Raw genomic sequence first — 17,805 nt, 5'->3', positions numbered from 1 at the left:
TGTGATTGGTCCAAAATTATATAATGACACTTACATGGTGTTAAAATATTGTCAAAAAGTATCATTATCCTTAAGTATGTACTATTTAATTATCATTATTTTTTATACGTGTTATTTAAACAATTAATGTTAATATACAATTAATGTTAATATACAATTAATCTCGAAAGAATCATTAAAGGTTTTAAAGTTATAAAACAAAAACTAAAAGATGAAAGAATGTTTTCAAGGATAATTGAAATAACAAAGATAATTTTTCTTTGGCTTAAATGCTTACTTCGTCCTCATGTTAACAGATGAATTTCTATTTAGTACCCGGTTTTAAAAATACCCGGTTTTAAAAATGAAGACATTGGGTCCCTGTGTTATGAAAAGTGTATGAATAAGGTCTTGTCTATTAAGTTGACAGTAACGGTGTTAAGTTGACAGCAACGACCTTAAGTTCATGCTGATGTGGCTGTATTTTTTCTCTTCTCTCTTCTGTTGTCCAGCTTTTTCTATCTCTTGTTAAGCTTTTTCTTTGATGATTTGTTGAACTTGTTCTTTCTTTGTGAACCTTATTCATATATTTTTTGATAACATTGGAACCATGTCTTCATTTTTAAAACCGGGTATTAAACATAAATTCACCCCTTAACATGAATACGAAGTAAGCATTTAAGCCTTTTTCTTTTAATTAATACATGTCATCAAATATTTAATCATCAAGGAGTTTAAAAACAATTAATAAAATTAAATATTTGACCCAAAAGTGTATTGGATAAAAAATAAAATACGTGAGTACTTCAAAAATTCCTTTCAAATATTTTTCAACACCAAAAACGTTATTATCAATGATAATTGAAAAAATTGTTAAATTAATAACCATGAATATGTCACATTTATTTACATAACCCAACATAATATTTATTTTATTAAAAATACTAAATTTCATTTTTTATAAGCCTAAAATTATAATTATACTTTCTATTATAAAATAATAATTTTCTTTATTTTTAAAGTCCCCCTTTTTTTAAAAATTGCAAAAATAGGTCAAAATTTGATCATTGGGAAACTGAATTGTGGACTAGGAATATATAGATTAAGTTAATGGAACAGAATCTGGCCAATGACACATGATATACTTTCTAAGATCGCATAATATCAAACTTGCCAAGCATTACTCTCTCACTTTCAAATTGCCACAATTACAATGCAAATTGCTCATTGATCTCCACTGACTCCAGTAGCTAACCAACTGGAGACTGATGATTGAATTTCCATGTCACCATTTTCATATACAGACAAAGGGGTGACAGTAACCTGTTTGTCATTCCAAATCGAAACATGGAACAAATTAGCATATAATAATGTAGAATAATGCTTAGTTCCCACCAATTCATCATCCAAAACACAAAATTATCACTCACATATCCCTCTTCAAGTGCTCTAGAGTCTAAATCATCCTCTTTATTCTCCTGCCTTTTTTCAGTTAACTGCAAATGAGAACTCAAGCCATGAATGCAAATGAAAAGAAGCATCAACATGAAGAAGAAAGAAAATATTTTCAAACGTGTGCCATTATCAATCCTCATCGTACCAAATTCAAACTAGAATCATGTTAGAACATGTTTGTTTTCTTGGAAAATGATGTTAATGGTACCTCCATTCTGAAGTATTTCTTTATGCTTTGTTGAGAACTGAATTTCCCAGCAACACCAATTGATTCAATCTCCACGTTCTTGCGGTTTGAGTTTAGCCGGCGTGCTGCTGCCTGAAGTGTTGTTTACAAAGCAAGTTCCATAAAAAAATGAGAGAATGAAAGAATGTCCCTGTGAAGAAGAAAACTAGCTGTTGAAAGATGAGATATTCTTACAGCAGCAGAGGCATCTCGTCCTAGTTTTGCTAACATGATTCCAAGACTTTGCTGGTTTGACATGTAATGGCCTGCAGAAGGGTTCCTATTTGTTGACACCGCTTGCCAATTTAAAGAAGCTCTGTTTGGACTTTGCCTTGTCACTTTCACACCCTATTCACAAAATGTATTGGAAAACACAGTGTCTAACTAAATGTGATACGATTCAGTTTAGATAAACTTTACATCAAACACTTCCAGAAAAGGAAATAAATTACTCAAATGAATCAAACGTCTCTGTTAAGTTAAAAACAATCTATACCAGTTTACCTCTCTAAAAGTTGAAGAACATGAATTGATTTTAACTTGGACGAAAATTGTAATGTACTACCTCATTTTTATTCCTCTCAAAAGTATTTGTGCTAAAGACATCCAAACTTGGCTTACATCAAACAATAAGGATGTTGCTTACATTAATTTATGATTACGGTTATGCAGCCAATTTTTGGCAAACTTTAGAATATGAAAATATGATGATCAGGAGAGCAAACCTTATTTGTCAGAGGACAGCTTGGGATCCCTATATTGAGGAAGCAATTCTTGGGGAAAATCCCTTTCTGAATATCACTTATGGCTGCGTGAATTAATGGTAAGCATACAGTAACTGCATCCTTCAAATCACTTTCACAACTCACATTCTTTTCCCTGCAAAACATTGGACAGCATAGTTCACAAGATCATAGGAGGGACAAAAGGAGAATAGAAAAAATAAGAATGCATGACACATACCAGTTCAATGATATACAAAGAGAAGGCACACCACAAATCATAGCCTCTCTAGCTCCAGCAACAGCCCCAGAGTACAAACTACATCAGTAAAAAAACACCAAATGAAAATGCCAAAGTTTGAAAGCCGAATTAGAAAAGCAAAATAAAGTTGTATATCTCTGAAAACGAGTCGATTGCTTTTCCAAATTGAATTGTAAGATACCAAAAGAAGAACTGATCACACACTTACGTGTCATAACCACAGGTTGCTCCTTTGTTTACTCCACTAATTACCTGGTTTCAGAGTAATGAAATTAAAATGGTGGTGTGAACACTGTATATATGTATTTGATAGCTGATGATAGATTTTGTGCACAGCACCAGAACCTACCAAAACAGGTTTTGACCAAGAAAACAATGCCCCGGACAAAGCCAAAGAGACACAGTCTGCTGGGGTTCCTGACACTTCAAAGGCATTGGCACCACCAACTTGTGTTGAACACACAGCTAGTGTCTCCCCAGTGGTAACCGAGTGACCACACAGAGATCTATCCCTGGATCATCAAAATCCCATTGTAAAGATTCTTAAGGGTTAAATCAGCTCACCCCAGTTGAAGTTTTGCCATGATACACACATTGGAACAACTTAAACTCACGAAAAATCATGTCTTGAGGAAACTTACGATTGTGGGGCACAGACATGAACATCAAGAACAGCATCACGGAGGAGTGCCTCCACGAGGAATGTTAGACCAGGAGAGTCTATGCCTTCACCATTGGTGACTAGTACCGCAGGTTTTGAAGAAGCTTTGGTTGGTTCCTTGGCTTTGCTCTGGTGCTGTTCCTGCACACTGTCCTTCTTGCGGATCAGTGCTTGCTGGAGATTGGAAGCCAGTGCATGGTTCAGGAAGTTGTTCTTTACCGATGTAGCCATTGGAAACAGAAACTTAGTACAAAGTGAGACTGAGAGAAAGATGTTGTGAAACTGTACTTTAGTCTCCTTGCCAGATTCAAATTACATGCTTGTGGATGTTTACATTTATAAGGTTGTTCTTTTACTTCTACATGTTCTACATTTCAGTATATTTTTTTGTCCATTATTAAGTAAGATAAGACTAAAGATGGTTTTACACTCTTAAATATTTTAGAGTTTATTCAGTTACTTTTTACCTTTTTCTTTTTTAAAACAATACAAAAATTTACATTTTTTTATCATTATAATTTATATCAAATGAACGTCAAAATGTACGATGGTATTATCAGAAATAACACATTATCTTTGTTCTTTCGTGTACTTTTATTAAAGGAAATAAAATAGAAAAAAAAATGTGGATGACGATGTTCTACATGTTCTTTATTTTATGTATTTTGTTTTGCTTGACTGCATAGAAAGTTAAAGTAAATTAACTTTCCTAATTTAAATTTCAAAATTTTCACTTTCTTTGATAAAGTATTTTGTTTTCCCTGGAATTTAATTTAAATATCTCGACGGTGTATAGATTTTTTATAATATGAATTCAATCTCTGTTATAAAGGGATCACATTTGGTAAGTTCTATTAAAATCAAACTTCATATAATTTTTAATATAAAGTTGATTTTTTGTTTTTTCTAGCATAATAATCATAAAATATCACGCAAACAATAAGGCTGTGTTCTTTTAGATGAATTTGAGGGAGATGATTTGGGGAAGATGATTTGAATGGATTTGAGTGAATTTGAGGGTAATTTTTTTTGTTGTTTTTTTGAGTGGATTTGTGGGTAATTGAAAGTGGATTTGAGGGTAAAGTTTGTGAGAATTAGTGTAGGATTTGATTGATGTGACAGATAAAACAAAATTATTTAATTGATAGAAATTTAAGATTACCAAAATATCCCTAATTATTAAAGTGATATAAAATGATAATTTTTAATGTTATATTTAATTGTAAAAATGTTTATAAGAAAAAAAAATAAAATTAATTATTAAAATGTAAAAAAATATTAATTTAGTAAATTGAAATAATAATAATAATAATTATTATTATTATTAATTATTATTATTATTATCATTATTATTATTATTATTATTAACTATGTATAATATAAAAATAAAACAATTGTGATGTTAAAAAAAATTATATAAAATATTTTGTCAAGAGAGACAAAACAACGTTCCCTTCGCATCATATAAAATCCTATGTTTGTTATAAAGTTGGGCAGGAGGAGTAACTGTGCTTCATGTGGTCTGTGCTTGTTCACAGGGGTAGAAAAGATTTTTCAGCATAATCACCTCCAAATCTCGTTGCATCCCTGTGGATAGAAAAAAGCACCTCATCCCATAAATCAGCGAGAATCAATCGTTGCAAATCCCTTAATGTGAACACAATTATTTTCTAAATTCATCTTCTCAAATTCCTCTTAACAGTGTTTTCTCAACAAACGAACAAAAGAACTTGAAGAATATGTCACTCCAGTGATTTGTTCTTTCAGGAACACATTTATGTGTGTTCTGAGTCACTCCACATGTACGTTATGATAATATTAAAGTATAATTTATGAACTTGGTTGAAAAGTGGTTGAACATAAACCGGTGCAAGTATCTCTATTTGTATTACAAGTATCTTCCTTCTCGTTCATCAACTTCTTCACATGTATATCAGAGTGACCATGCTGCTTCTTTCTGTCTGATATGAAACCAGTGTGTGTCAGATTATTAATTTGCACCTGCTCTGCATAACTTTTCAACTGTCATCATAGATTCATAGGTTGAGCCAAATGAAAATCACAGTGGCCAAAAGGGTCTGTGTTATTATTATTATGTACAATTAATATAACTGCTATTGATTTCATTGAGGAGAAATCAAAACTTGTTTCACTCACTTCATTCTTATGAAACATGAAATCAAATTTGTATAAAATATATAATAAAAAATGGCTATAAATCTAATTCTTTTCCACAAAATTTTTAAAGTAGAATTTGCACTGATTTATTATATTGTAGCGTTGAAGCATGCCCATCTAAACATGAATAAATAGTCTGGGTAAAACAACAAATTTAACTCAATCGTAAAAACAAATAACAAATCAAATCGTAAAAACAAATAACAAATCAAACAAGTAACAAATTTCATTAGAATTTGACTCTCATGCCATTTTAAAAAGTGAATTTTAAACTTAACTCAATCCTATAAAATATATTTGTAAAATAAAATTTACACTTATTTATGTATTATAAATTTTATTTTTAATTGATGTGACACTATCAACAATATAATTTAATTATTTAATTTTGTATTTACTTAATATAATGGAGGATATTTATGAAAAATCAAACTTATTTTATGATTATAATTTTAGAAATGTATTCGATATGTTTTGTAGATGTAATCACATAACATATTTTATTATAAAATATTTTAATTTTTTTTATCAAATTGACTTATATCTTTTAAAAAAAATATTCATCCACGTACAAAGTTAACGTTGATATAGTATAGTTTATGTAGAGATGGACAATAATTTCAACTTAAAAAAATGTGCTCAGGATATACTTAAATGTCTGTATTAGGAAACTGAGAGAAAAATAAATAAAAACAATTAATAAAATAAGTAAAAACTATTTTTAACTAAAAAATATAAAGTGGGAATTAACATAAATAAATAAATATCAAAAACTTGTTGGCATAGGTCATCCATTTTTATAGTAGTGTAATTACAAAAAGTTGGTATATGCTTGATTGTTATAGTAAGAGAACGTCATTTCCCAACCTAAATGTGGGAAGCACGTGTATTGAAACATTTAAATTGTGACAATCATAACGTTAGTTCAAAATGTTGAAGTGTGCAAGCAAACTATTTAAGTCCACCATTTCAAATGAATTTGAATCTAAAAAAGCAAAAGTTTTTCCGTTAACCATGGAAAAGGTTTCCAATGATTTTCAATAATGCAATGCCCGGTTAATCTATATACATTTATTAATATTAATTTTTAAAGATGTTTATTGTAAAATTCATGAAAAATATTTATTTCAATAGTAAATATTTTTTTACTAGTAGTAAATTTCTTTGTAAATGGAAAATATAATTAATAAGTTTATGTAAAAATAAAATGTGGAAAGCTAAATAAGAAATTTTGATAGCTTAAATGGTAGAAAATTGTGGTGATTTCAAGAACATGGATTCAAACTCTTTTCTACAGTTAGGAAGAAATTTTTAGTTGCAAGAAGAGTACAGGTTTCGGAGGGTTTTCGGGAAAACAAATTCTGAGCAAGAGATTAAGTCTGTAATAGAGATAGGGGAGCTAACCTTTCTAAGCTTTTATATTATGATTTAGTATTGTTTTATTACTATTCATGTCTTGAAATTCTGTGTGAATACTGTTAATGAAAAACATATGTGCTTACTGTATATCTATCTATATTGAATTTTTGTGCTAACATTATATGCTGTTGTTTTAAATCTTTAAATAAGAAATTTGTTAAAAACTAGTTGAGAAACACTTTGACTAAGGAAAGACTTGGTACTTAAGTTGTCCATTGTGACACACCTCTCTTTCCTGAAAGTCTACTCGATATGTTTTTAACTTAAATCCTATTGAACAGATTAAGTACTGTTAAACTATTATGCAATATACTCAATTGATATAAAATATGTGATGAATTCACCTTTCTGGAAGGATAAGTCTAACCGGCTATGCTAGATTCAACTTCTTAGTTCCCCAAAACGTTTATATTAAGGTTATAATTGTGATGGTAGGATAGATGAATCTTAAAAACCGGAGTTGGTACATCCCTGATCATAGAGCAGCCCTGGTCAAATCCAGTAAGTTGTGACTAGTCATATGTACCCGCGTTTATGGTGAGTTTGATTCGTTAAACATTTTATTCTTCTCCGGTGACCATTTGTGGTGATATTTTAGTATTGTTAATTTATTTTGTGATATATTCATTTTGTATGATTTCTGTGATGATTGTATTTTATTATATTGGATTTGAATTTATGCATCTGAACATGATATCAGTATTATGGAGAGATTTTGTAATGGTATAATATGAGTTGAGGAATATGAGCATGATATGAGTCTCGTGAAGAGATTTTGTAATGATATGGTATTTGTGTATATGTTGATGTTGAGGGTCCTGTTGTTGGAGGTTATCCTGATACTCTAATAATCATCCAGTCTCAAGTAGAGAATGATGAATTATGTGGTGAGAGGGGCATGAGGTCTTGGTCTATGTGCCGATTTTGGACATAGTGTTGAGGACTAACCTTGTGGATGGTATGGAGTATTTTGGAAGTGTATTTGTAAGAAGAAGTAGAAGTCATCACAAGTGCATAACCTCCCGTGACCGCTCATCAACGTATCATCCGAATGAGTGTCTATTGGGTATTGTGGGATGAATGTCTATTGGGTATCGTGGAATGAGTGTCTATTGAGTATTGTGGGATGAGTGTCTATGGGGTATCGTGGGATGAGTGTCCATTAGGAATTGTGGTATGATGAGATGAATATCTATGGTGCGATTGTTGTATGATTATATGAGGGTGTCTGACATAATTATTATACGATGTTTGTTGAGTGTATCAAAGTAATTATGCATGTTTTATAAATGATTTGTTCCATGTTAGCTCACCCTACTTGTTTGTGTTTGTGTATGTGCGATGATCGTATAATTCGTTATATGGGAGCAGATGAAGGAATGTCGTCTGATTCAGTGCCAATGAAGAAAGAGATAGAAGAATAAATTAGAAGAATTTGAGTTATATTTATGAGTTTGTAGTTAAAATCTGAGTTTAATATATATATATATATATATATATATATATATATATATATATATATATATATATATATATATATATATATATCAACTATGAATTATCAAGTGTGAGATTATGAGATGTTACCTTAAATTTAATGTTACAATATATCAATTATAAATTATGAAGTATGAGATTATGAAATGTTACATTTATTTCATATTTTTTTTATCTATGAAAATATTTTAAAAAAATTGTCTACCCCCTGTATTACAAATACAAACATAACTATATCATGCATTTAAATGACTTCCCATTAAAAGTTGCATTGACTTTATAAAGCATGGATGAATGATGATGTGATGCAAATTGAAGTGATACAGTAAATATTAGGAGTGAGTGATACACTTAATATATAATTAGGTTGTGTTTGTTTGAGGTGACACATTATATTTAATGATAAGAAAGTAATGATTTGTGTATATGAGTTTATTTTGACAGATTCGAGAGTGAGAAAAAAATAGAATTAGTAGGATTCAAGAATTTTTGGATCTCTTTTTTCAATAGAGAGGATTTCGGAGTGATGGAGTTGAAAATAGAATTATACTTTTTTTACATATATTACACTTTTTTCTTGTGTATTATTTGTGAATGTATCTTTTGGTTTTTTTATTGGTTGTTTTTAACCACGGTTTTTTAAATACTACTCATATGTTATATCATTTAAAAATAAAATAAATTATTTTTCACACTCTTTCAATACATGATTTTGATTCTTTACTTTTTATTTGTTTATTTTTACCTTTCATATTTTAAAAGATCAATTATTTTAATCTAACTTAATTTTGTATATTTGGTGCTATTAAATATTAAACTTAGCATATCCATCCAATGTACAATTAAACCTAGAAGGTATTCAAATTCAAAATGAGATTGAAATTGCATATCTAAAACAGAGAGACTCAAATGATGGAAAAAAAAAGGACCAAAATTAAATTTAAAAAATAAAAATTAAAGAAAACTAAATTTCAATTTTAACTTAATAAAATATTATATTTATACAAATTTAACCTAAACCATATTTTTAACTAGTATTCCATCTCTTTTCAATATAAGCAGTATTACATTAACTCGATGATTTTAAATAAAGATATTATTTTATCCAATAAAATGATAAAAGTTCTACAACTTGAGCATCACAAGCCCAATGCGTCGTCGTTCAATGAAAAAAAAAAGTGTTGAGATTGAGCTACTAAACACAGTTGCAGAAGTAAGCAGTGTTCTGCGACTAAACCCAGAACCCTATTATTGCTTTGGCTCTGAAAATGGTGGTGAGGATTCGGCTCTCGCGGTTCGGATGCAAGAACAAACCCTTCTATCGGGTCATGGCTGCTGACAGCAGATCTCCCAGAGATGGCAAACACATTGAAGTTCTCGGTTACTACAATCCCTTACCAGGTTCTCACAATTCCCCTTTTTTTCTCTTTTATTTTTCTTTTTCTGATTCATTCCGAAAGATGACGTTTTTTCGAATGCCCAGAGGTAATTAGTTAGATTCGTGCCTCGATGTTATCCTTTTGTTGTTTCCTCTCAGGTCAAGATGGTGGCAAGAGAATGGGTCTCAACTTCGAAAGGGTGAAGTAAGTGATTCTTTCTTGCTATGCCAGTTTGAAGAAGGTGATTCATATTTCAATAATTAAAATTTTAATGAAATATAAGCGAAATTGTTAAATTCCTCTGTAAATTATATTTTTAACTTCTGTATAAGCTTGATTTAGTTTATGAAGATTTTTTTTTTAATCTTATAGAACCGTTTATAAGAAATTGTACCTCATCATGTCCTACTTAGAATTGATTTAGGTGTTTCTGAGAAAAGAAATAGAAAATTTTCTGGTTGTGTGAATATCCTGTGAATGTTCCTGTTAGAAATTATTCACCAGGGACTTTTCTTGTAGACATAAATGAGGAAGCTCGTCATTTTTTTTTCCTGATACTGTTGTTTTTTCTTGTTCTTCTTTAGGTATTGGCTTTCTGTTGGAGCTCAGCCTTCAGAGCCTGTGGAACGGCTTCTATTCAGAGCTGGGGTACTGCCCCCACCACCTATGGTGGCAATGGGGCGTAAAGGTGGACTGCGTGATACTCGCCCTGTCGATGCTCTAACTGGGCGTGTGCTGAATCAAGAGAAGCCTGCCAATGAGAAGAACAATGACCATGAACATGAAGCTGCTGAAAACCCTTTTTAGGGTTCTTACAGGAGAACTGAATAGAATAACTACTGTTTTCTTGGAGAAGTTGGGTTCTTTTCTGGGGTAAGACACTCATCAAATTTGTAGGCCAATAACTATTATGTGTAATTCAGTCAATGAAAGTGAATTGATAGGCTATCCTACTCTGATTTGCATGCTACTTTTGTTTTTGTGGAACTTTTTAAAGCTGCTAGGGCGATAGCAAAGGTAGTTCATTTTATTTTGGGCTAATTCCTTCATTGCCCTGTAAATGGATTTGTGGAATTTTGTACTCTCCAATAGATTTCTTTGTTTATGTGCGTGCATTTTTGAAATGTTAATAAATTACATGATAAATTACATGATAAATTACTATTGTATAGAGATTGTTTTGATTTAAGAACTAGCAGGAGTATAATGTACATGAAACATGAATGGTTTACTTATGATTCGGTTTGCCTGAGTAAGGAATTTCGTCTCTAAATAGGGATGATAAGGGAGGTGTATCTGATGAGGCAAAATGAAATGTATTTTAGGATATTCTATTCTCCATTTAGGTTCAAAGAAAATCCAGATTGATGTTGTAGTTGAGATGATGATTCTGCTGCCGAACAGATAAAACACACCAAAACTTTGAAACCAATCTTTAAAAAGAAATCTTCATATGGACTACAATCTTCATAAGGTTGTAAGTGGCACCACAAATCCAAAAGTAAATAATCTTCTTATTGGGAACAATCACATATCAGTTTAGATGGGATTTGCTAAAATTTATTATTCAATTCAATTAAAATTGTTGAGTTCAGTGGGTTGGGTTTCAAAATTAGTTTGTGTGGCTATTGGTTATTTTAATTTTATTAATTATTCTAGTATTTTTATTTTAATTATTTCTTTCATTATATTATAACAAAACATTTATTATTTATTTATAAAATATAATTATTAATATAGCATTTCTTTGTTACTTTAAAATAATGTCAAAATCGTTATATTTTTTTATATTCGTGTTCATTATTTTTGTTTCACATACCTTTTTCTTATTTCACGTTTTATTGTACATATTCGTGCACTTTTTATTTATTAGAAGCAAATTGTTTGTTTGAGGATTTTAGTTCCATACTTCAACAATTTATTTTTTTAATCAAATTAGCTTAACGAGGTTGATTGGACTAACAAAATATATTTTTCAATTCAAATTAAAATTAGAGTGTGTTGTGTGATAATTTAAGATTTTATAATTAAGATAAAATTTGTGAATTAATTTCACAAGTTTAATTCACTTAATTAATGAATTTCAATTAGAAATTCATCATTGTTTTCTAATAATCATATTTTTATTTTATAGGTTTTTGTATAAAAAATGAAACAGTGTATAGAGATTGAATGGTAGCATAGGTCAATGAAAAAGATGATTTTTTTTTGAAAAAACAAACGTATTAATTTCATTGTGTTCTTTTGCAAGAATCAACTATTTTTGTTTTTCACATAATTTTAATGTAACTTTACAAGTTTCTTTTATGTTTTTTTCATTTACATATGAAAATTCACAAAAAACATGTGATTTTTCCTGAAAAAAAAAAATCACTCAATACGTCTTCCAATAAATACATATAATTCACTATGTATTAGGGACATGACAATACATAGTTAGTTATCCTGGAAACAAAACTAATTATTTAATGAAACAAACGATTGTAAACCCAAGTCATCTAGCACCTTGTCAAATTGTATATTATTAGATACTTTATCACCTGATAATCTACTTTCAGAGTTTAGTACACAAGATACCATAAACTCTACCTTTGACAACAATCTTTTCACGTGCAATTAGTCTTAATAATCGACATTTATCAAATATAAGCAAAGTATGAACCTGTTTTTAAGAATTGGTTTTGTGAACACATTTGTAGTATCTTTCTTCCTAATAGTCCTCGTCATTTTCATCATCTTATCAATGTGAATGAAGTATATACTATGTTAATGCGGTTGGTCTAACCATATGATGAAAAAAGCAAAAAGATATATAAATAAATAAAATATATATTTTTTATTTGATTTATTTAGAATTTAATCATCATTTGAGTTCGTCAATATTAATTGTATTTTTAATGTTATTTTCCATTATCATTCTCATGTTAATGATATTTACGTTTTTGTGTTATGCGTGTTTTTCGTATAATTATTAATTTTATGTTTAAATTTGACATTTTACCACGATAAATTTGACATAAACATTATTTTTGAAACATAACAATACTTTTAAATTATCATTTAATAATTAATTATCACTCTAATAATCAATAAATCTAATATAACAATAAAATTTTCACCATTAATAAATTTGATACTAAATATACAAATATATTTGCAAATTAAAATTATCATTATAGTATGTTTTAAATTTTTAACAATGAATTTAGTACATTATTAATTTTAAAATTAAACTAACGGTTATAATATTAGCCTAAATAAACAGATTAAATTTTTACCGCAGATAATTATTCTTAAATAATATTTGTTCTAACTATCATGTATTTAGGAAAATAATTATTCTTAAATAATATTTGTTCTAACTATCATATATTTAGGTTAAAGATTAATTATATTTTACATAATATTCTATCAAAAGTAACATCTTATATTTTACATAATATTATATAAACAACATCTTTAAACTTCGCAATTTCTAAAAGGAAACAATAGTAATAATCCATCATCTAACTTAATGTAATACATTTGTTTTTAATAATAAATCACACATTTACTAATAAATTTTAATTAATAGTAACAATGAATTTAAAGTATTTTTAAATTTTTTTGATAAATTTTATAGTTTTAATATAATATTAATTTTTAACATTAATTTACATTTTCTATCTAATAATTTAAAATATCATATTAATTTACTTTTATTATATCTGTTTCAAAATTTATATATATATATATATATATATATATATATATATATATATATATTCTTTTTTTTCAATTAATATAGAAATTCGAGCCCTATAAATAAGGTAAATTTTGATAACTTTCTAGTAAAAGAGTATTGATATTCAAAATTCGATCTCAAAATCCATATTCGAATTGACAAAGTTAGGTGTAGTTCAATAAAATTTTTGAAAGAGTGTAGTTGGATATATATTTTTTTTAAATGGCATATTGGTGAAAAATTTCGTCAGAGATTTTAAATGGAGATTTTTAGCATATTAAATTATATTTTAGAGAATATCATATAAACAACATCTTTAAAGTTTGCAATTTCTCAAAAGTAACAATAGTAATAATCTATGGTCTAACTTAATGTAATACATTTGTTTTTAATAATAAATCACACATTTACTAATAAATTTTATTTAATAGTAATAATGAATTTAAAGTATTTTCAATAAATTTTATTAATTTTAATATAATAATTTTTATCATTAATTTACATTTTTCATTTAATAATTTAAAATATCGATATTAATTTACTTTTATTATATCTGTATTAAAATTTGTATATCATATTATATATATATATATATATATTCAAGTAAAATAGAAATTCGAGTCCTATAAATAAGGCAAATTCTGATAACTTTATAGTAAAAGAGTACCAAATTGAGATTCAAAATTCGATATCAGAATCCAAATTGGAACCTACAAAGTTAGTTAGGTGTAGTTCAGTAAAATTTTTCAAAAGAGTGTAGTTGGATATATATATTTTTTTAATTTTTTAAATGGCATATTGGTGAAAATTTTCGTCAGAGAGATTTTTAGCATATTAAATTATTTAATTATGAAAATAAAATAATAGTAGTAAATAATAACAGTGTGAGGGTAAGAGTGTGTTTAAAAAGAGTGGGAGAAGAAGACTAGACGGCATCGTCAAACCCTGCTTCATTCCACTCTTTCTAGGGTTTTAGTTCTCTTTTTCTCTTCAACCTTCTTCTCAATGTCCAACAACAACGAAAACATCACCATGACCGATCTCACTTCTGGTTCTTTCTCATTCCTCTCTCAATTTTCTTTCTCTTTCTTTCTTTTCCTTTCTCAATCTTCTTTTTCTCTTCTAATTTGCTGACTTCGATTGGTTTTCCTATGCAGCCCTCAACGAAGACAATCGCGCCGATCTAGTCAGTGCTCTCAAGGTATGCTATACTGTTTTGCAGTTCCTGAAATCGAATTTGTTTGCTCTCTGTAAAGTTTTATGGATAACGATTCTTCTGCTTGCTTAGCCAGAATACAAGTTTTTTGATGTTTGCTAATGTTTTGGATTAATCTATTGGTATATGATTATTGCGGGACTGAACTTGTGTGCAGAGTAAGATACAGAGTCTGGCTGGACAGCATTCGGATGTTCTGGAGACTTTATCGCCTAACGTCAGGAAGCGTGTTGAATCTCTTAGAGAGATTCAGGTATATCCTCTCTTGTTGATTCTTCAGTATCGATGCTGCTTTTTGTGGATAGCTTATATTTTTTTAAGTTTCAATTTTAATTGGGAGGATTGATTTGTTGAGTTTCTGATTTTTGTTGAACTTTTGCATAATCAGAAATTAGCTTTGACTGGGGCAAAACTTTTTTGCAATGATCTAACCTTCTTTTTTTTATATTTTATAATTTAGCCCATCTATCTGTATTTATTATGTTATATTATGTAATGGGGGTAAAATAATTGTTGATTTTTTTTTTAATATTTTGAATTAGTGTTTTTATCTCTATGGTTAGACCCTTTTCACTGATTGTTTTTGAAATGAGCTTCTCCTTTATTAATCTGTTCGGTTTAAATTAGCTATTGTGAATGTGTTGTTGCATAATGCCAGCTTCTGAATATGTTTATTGATTATGCAGGGTAAACATGACGAACTAGAGGCAGAATTCTTCAAGGAGAGAGAAGCTCTTGAAGCTAAGTACCAAAAGTTGTATCAGCCCTTATACACAAAGGTATCCTGAGTATTCTGTAACGTAGAGGCATGCATGTGATGTTTAAGTTATCTTTTTGTGTTCCATAACATGGTTCTTGTAGATACCAGACTTGATGCTATTTGAAGCAGACATTTTTTGTTTCTATTAATGATCTTTTACTTTTTTTTTGAAATTCTTGATTCTGATTTGTATTGGATAATTTGATTTGATGTAATATTCTTGTCAATGGTCTTGTTAATAAATGGATGCAGCGCTATGAAATAGTAAATGGTGTTACTGAAGTGGAAGGACAAGCAGTTGAAACAACAGATGGATCAGAAGAGGATAATGGTGAGTAGAGACTATAAAATGTCTCCTTATTCTGTTGTTTCAATTCTGAGATAGCAATTTGCTTGTGATTTGTAGAGAAAGGAGTACCTTCTTTTTGGCTCAATGCAATGAAAAATAATGATGTGTTGGCTGAAGAGGTTAGTCAATTTCTTACCTGCTGAATCTTCCTAGTTTTGCATTGAAGTTACATTTTTAGTTAGACTCAATGTTTTTAAGTGATCCTTTTACTGCTTTTTTGTGAAGTAGATTTCAGAGCGTGATGAAGGTGCTCTCAAGTTTCTAAAAGACATTAAGTGGGGCCGGATAGATAACCCTAAAGGATTCAAGCTTGATTTCTTTTTTGATACCAATCCGTACTTTTCAAACTCTGTCTTGACTAAAACATATCATATGATTGATGAGGATGAGCCTATATTGGAGAAAGCAATTGGGTACGGTGTTCATTTTACATGGTGGTGTTATGTAATGTGTTTACAATGTTTACAATATTGTTCAAAGGGTTAGGCTTGATGTAGATTAAGTTTTGGTTGCTACCCTTTTTAATAGGACGGAAATTGAATGGTACCCGGGAAAATGCTTGACTCAGAAGGTGTTGAAGAAAAAGCCCAAGAAGGGTTCAAAGAATGCTAAACCAATTACCAAAACTGAAAACTGTGAAAGCTTCTTCAATTTTTTCAAACCACCAGAAGTTCCTGAAGATGATGATGACATTGATGAAGATTTGGTATGACATTTTTGTCTCAATAAACTCAAGGCTAAAACTAAATACGAAACTTGTGTATTGTTATAATAGTTTCATTTTTTCTGCAGGCCGAGGAACTTCAGAACCAAATGGAACAAGATTATGACATTGGGTAAGCTTGATTGATGTTTTTCATTAGTACGAACCTTATATTTTTTATTATCCAACACGTTGCACGGTTATCTCATGCTGTCTAAGCATAACGTGGCGCTCCTTGTATCTGTATTCTTGAATCTGAGTTAATCTCGTTTCCTGTTTAGGTCAACTATAAGGGACAAAATTATCCCTCATGCAGTATCTTGGTTTACTGGGGAGGCTGTTCAGGGAGATGAGTTTGAAGACCTGGAGGATGATGAGGACGAAGATGATGATGAGGAGGATGAAGATGAGGATGAGGATGAAGATGATGACGACGACGAGGAAGAGGAGGAAGACAGTAAGACTAAAAAGAAGGTATAGTTTAATTTGTTTGGAGTATTGAAACCTTGGTTTGTTTGTTATTTGATAGGTTTGAAGCTGAATTAATGCCTTTTTTTTTACCTACATTGTTACCAATTTCCTTTGGCATGTTGCAGTCATCTGCCACTAACGTGAGATATTTTTATTGTGGTCTGAATGAAATTATTCATGGACACATAATGGTTTCTGTCTTAAGTTTGTTTGCTATTGTGTAGTTAACATTCTCTTTATTTCCCATTACTCTGGTCATTATATTTGTATTCCTGATTTTCAGAAGAGTGGAAGGGCACAGATTGGTGATGGTCAGCAGGGTGAGCGACCTCCAGAGTGCAAGCAGCAGTAATTTAGTTCTTTGATGTTTGTTATGCAGCTGATGGGTATTTTTGAGGTCCTATGGTGCTTGATGGGTTTCAGTTTCGTGCAGTTTTGGGTGGTCCTTGATTCATTTTCCTCCCTAGATTCTATAGTCTGAATTTATTTAGTCCCTTCTTTTTTTCCATTCATTCGGAGAGAATGTGGTTATTATATATAGTCAGGTATACTATGATTTGTTATTTTGGAATTTGTATGTCATTTCAGATACTGAATTATTTTATAGGTCGTGTGCTTTGGTTATTATTTATCTTTGTTAAATTTTTATACACAATTTTGTTTTTAATATGAATTGGTGTGGCGTCGAAAGGACATTTCTTTTACTCATGTCTATTTCTCCAAAAAAATATCGCAGCACTCCATTTTAAATGTTTAAGACTTAAATGGGGCAATATTTACTTCGGTACTTAAGAAAATGAAGTT

At 29.7% G+C, this 17,805-nt stretch overlaps 3 protein-coding genes across 3 annotated transcripts; 2 read left to right on the top strand and 1 right to left on the bottom strand.

Moving 5' to 3' along the window:
• Positions 1 to 1,044: 1,044 nt before the first annotated feature.
• On the bottom strand, positions 1,045 to 3,629 carry LOC124839302 (uncharacterized). The gene is made up of 9 exons (XM_047315074.2): positions 3,286 to 3,629; positions 2,994 to 3,156; positions 2,853 to 2,896; positions 2,624 to 2,701; positions 2,386 to 2,539; positions 1,856 to 2,008; positions 1,643 to 1,753; positions 1,410 to 1,475; positions 1,045 to 1,302 (listed from the first exon to the last, which is right to left on the bottom strand). Exons 1-9 carry the CDS (start codon positions 3,534 to 3,536, stop codon positions 1,204 to 1,206), a joined length of 1,119 nt encoding a protein of 372 aa, XP_047171030.2. The 5' UTR covers positions 3,537 to 3,629; the 3' UTR covers positions 1,045 to 1,203.
• A 5,924-nt stretch (positions 3,630 to 9,553) lies between these two features.
• Positions 9,554 to 10,883, top strand: LOC124839309 (Ribosomal protein S16 family protein). The gene is made up of 3 exons (XM_047315080.2): positions 9,554 to 9,800; positions 9,937 to 9,982; positions 10,363 to 10,883. The coding sequence occupies exons 1-3, from the start codon at positions 9,668 to 9,670 to the stop codon at positions 10,583 to 10,585; spliced, it is 402 nt and encodes a 133-aa protein (XP_047171036.2). The 5' UTR covers positions 9,554 to 9,667; the 3' UTR covers positions 10,586 to 10,883.
• Positions 10,884 to 14,403: 3,520 nt separating this feature from the next.
• LOC124839297 (nucleosome assembly protein 1;3-like) lies at positions 14,404 to 17,705 on the top strand. The gene is made up of 11 exons (XM_047315070.2): positions 14,404 to 14,553; positions 14,660 to 14,703; positions 14,876 to 14,971; positions 15,405 to 15,497; positions 15,731 to 15,809; positions 15,885 to 15,946; positions 16,056 to 16,240; positions 16,356 to 16,533; positions 16,620 to 16,663; positions 16,812 to 17,004; positions 17,285 to 17,705. Exons 1-11 carry the CDS (start codon positions 14,508 to 14,510, stop codon positions 17,351 to 17,353), a joined length of 1,089 nt encoding a protein of 362 aa, XP_047171026.1. The 5' UTR covers positions 14,404 to 14,507; the 3' UTR covers positions 17,354 to 17,705.
• Positions 17,706 to 17,805: the final 100 nt, after the last annotated feature.

This window comes from Vigna umbellata, chromosome 2 (genome assembly GCF_029865625.1).
Source record: "Vigna umbellata cultivar VRB3 chromosome 2, Vumbellata_1.0, whole genome shotgun sequence".
Lineage (NCBI taxonomy): Eukaryota > Viridiplantae > Streptophyta > Magnoliopsida > Fabales > Fabaceae > Vigna > Vigna umbellata.
Note: the sequence above shows the minus strand (reverse complement) of the source record. Positions and strands in the feature narration are given on the sequence as shown.

Bases quoted from the DNA above. Each gene is read 5' to 3' on its own strand.
- LOC124839302 (XM_047315074.2), bottom strand. From the start codon at position 3,536: ATGGCTACATCGGTAAAGAACAACTTCCTGAACCATGCACTGGCTTCC. The intron at 1,754-1,855 runs GTAAGAATATCT...ACAACACTTCAG, and splicing joins GACGAGATGCCTCTGCTGCT to GCAGCAGCACGCCGGCTAAA. The intron at 1,303-1,409 runs GTGAGTGATAAT...AATGACAAACAG, and splicing joins GAGCACTTGAAGAGGGATAT to GTTACTGTCACCCCTTTGTC.
- LOC124839309 (XM_047315080.2), top strand. From the start codon at position 9,668: ATGGTGGTGAGGATTCGGCTCTCGCGGTTCGGATGCAAGAACAAACCC. The intron at 9,801-9,936 runs GTTCTCACAATT...GTTTCCTCTCAG, and splicing joins TTACTACAATCCCTTACCAG to GTCAAGATGGTGGCAAGAGA. The intron at 9,983-10,362 runs GTAAGTGATTCT...GTTCTTCTTTAG, and splicing joins CTCAACTTCGAAAGGGTGAA to GTATTGGCTTTCTGTTGGAG.
- LOC124839297 (XM_047315070.2), top strand. From the start codon at position 14,508: ATGTCCAACAACAACGAAAACATCACCATGACCGATCTCACTTCTG. The intron at 14,972-15,404 runs GTATATCCTCTC...TTGATTATGCAG, and splicing joins AATCTCTTAGAGAGATTCAG to GGTAAACATGACGAACTAGA. The intron at 16,241-16,355 runs GTACGGTGTTCA...CCTTTTTAATAG, and splicing joins ATATTGGAGAAAGCAATTGG to GACGGAAATTGAATGGTACC.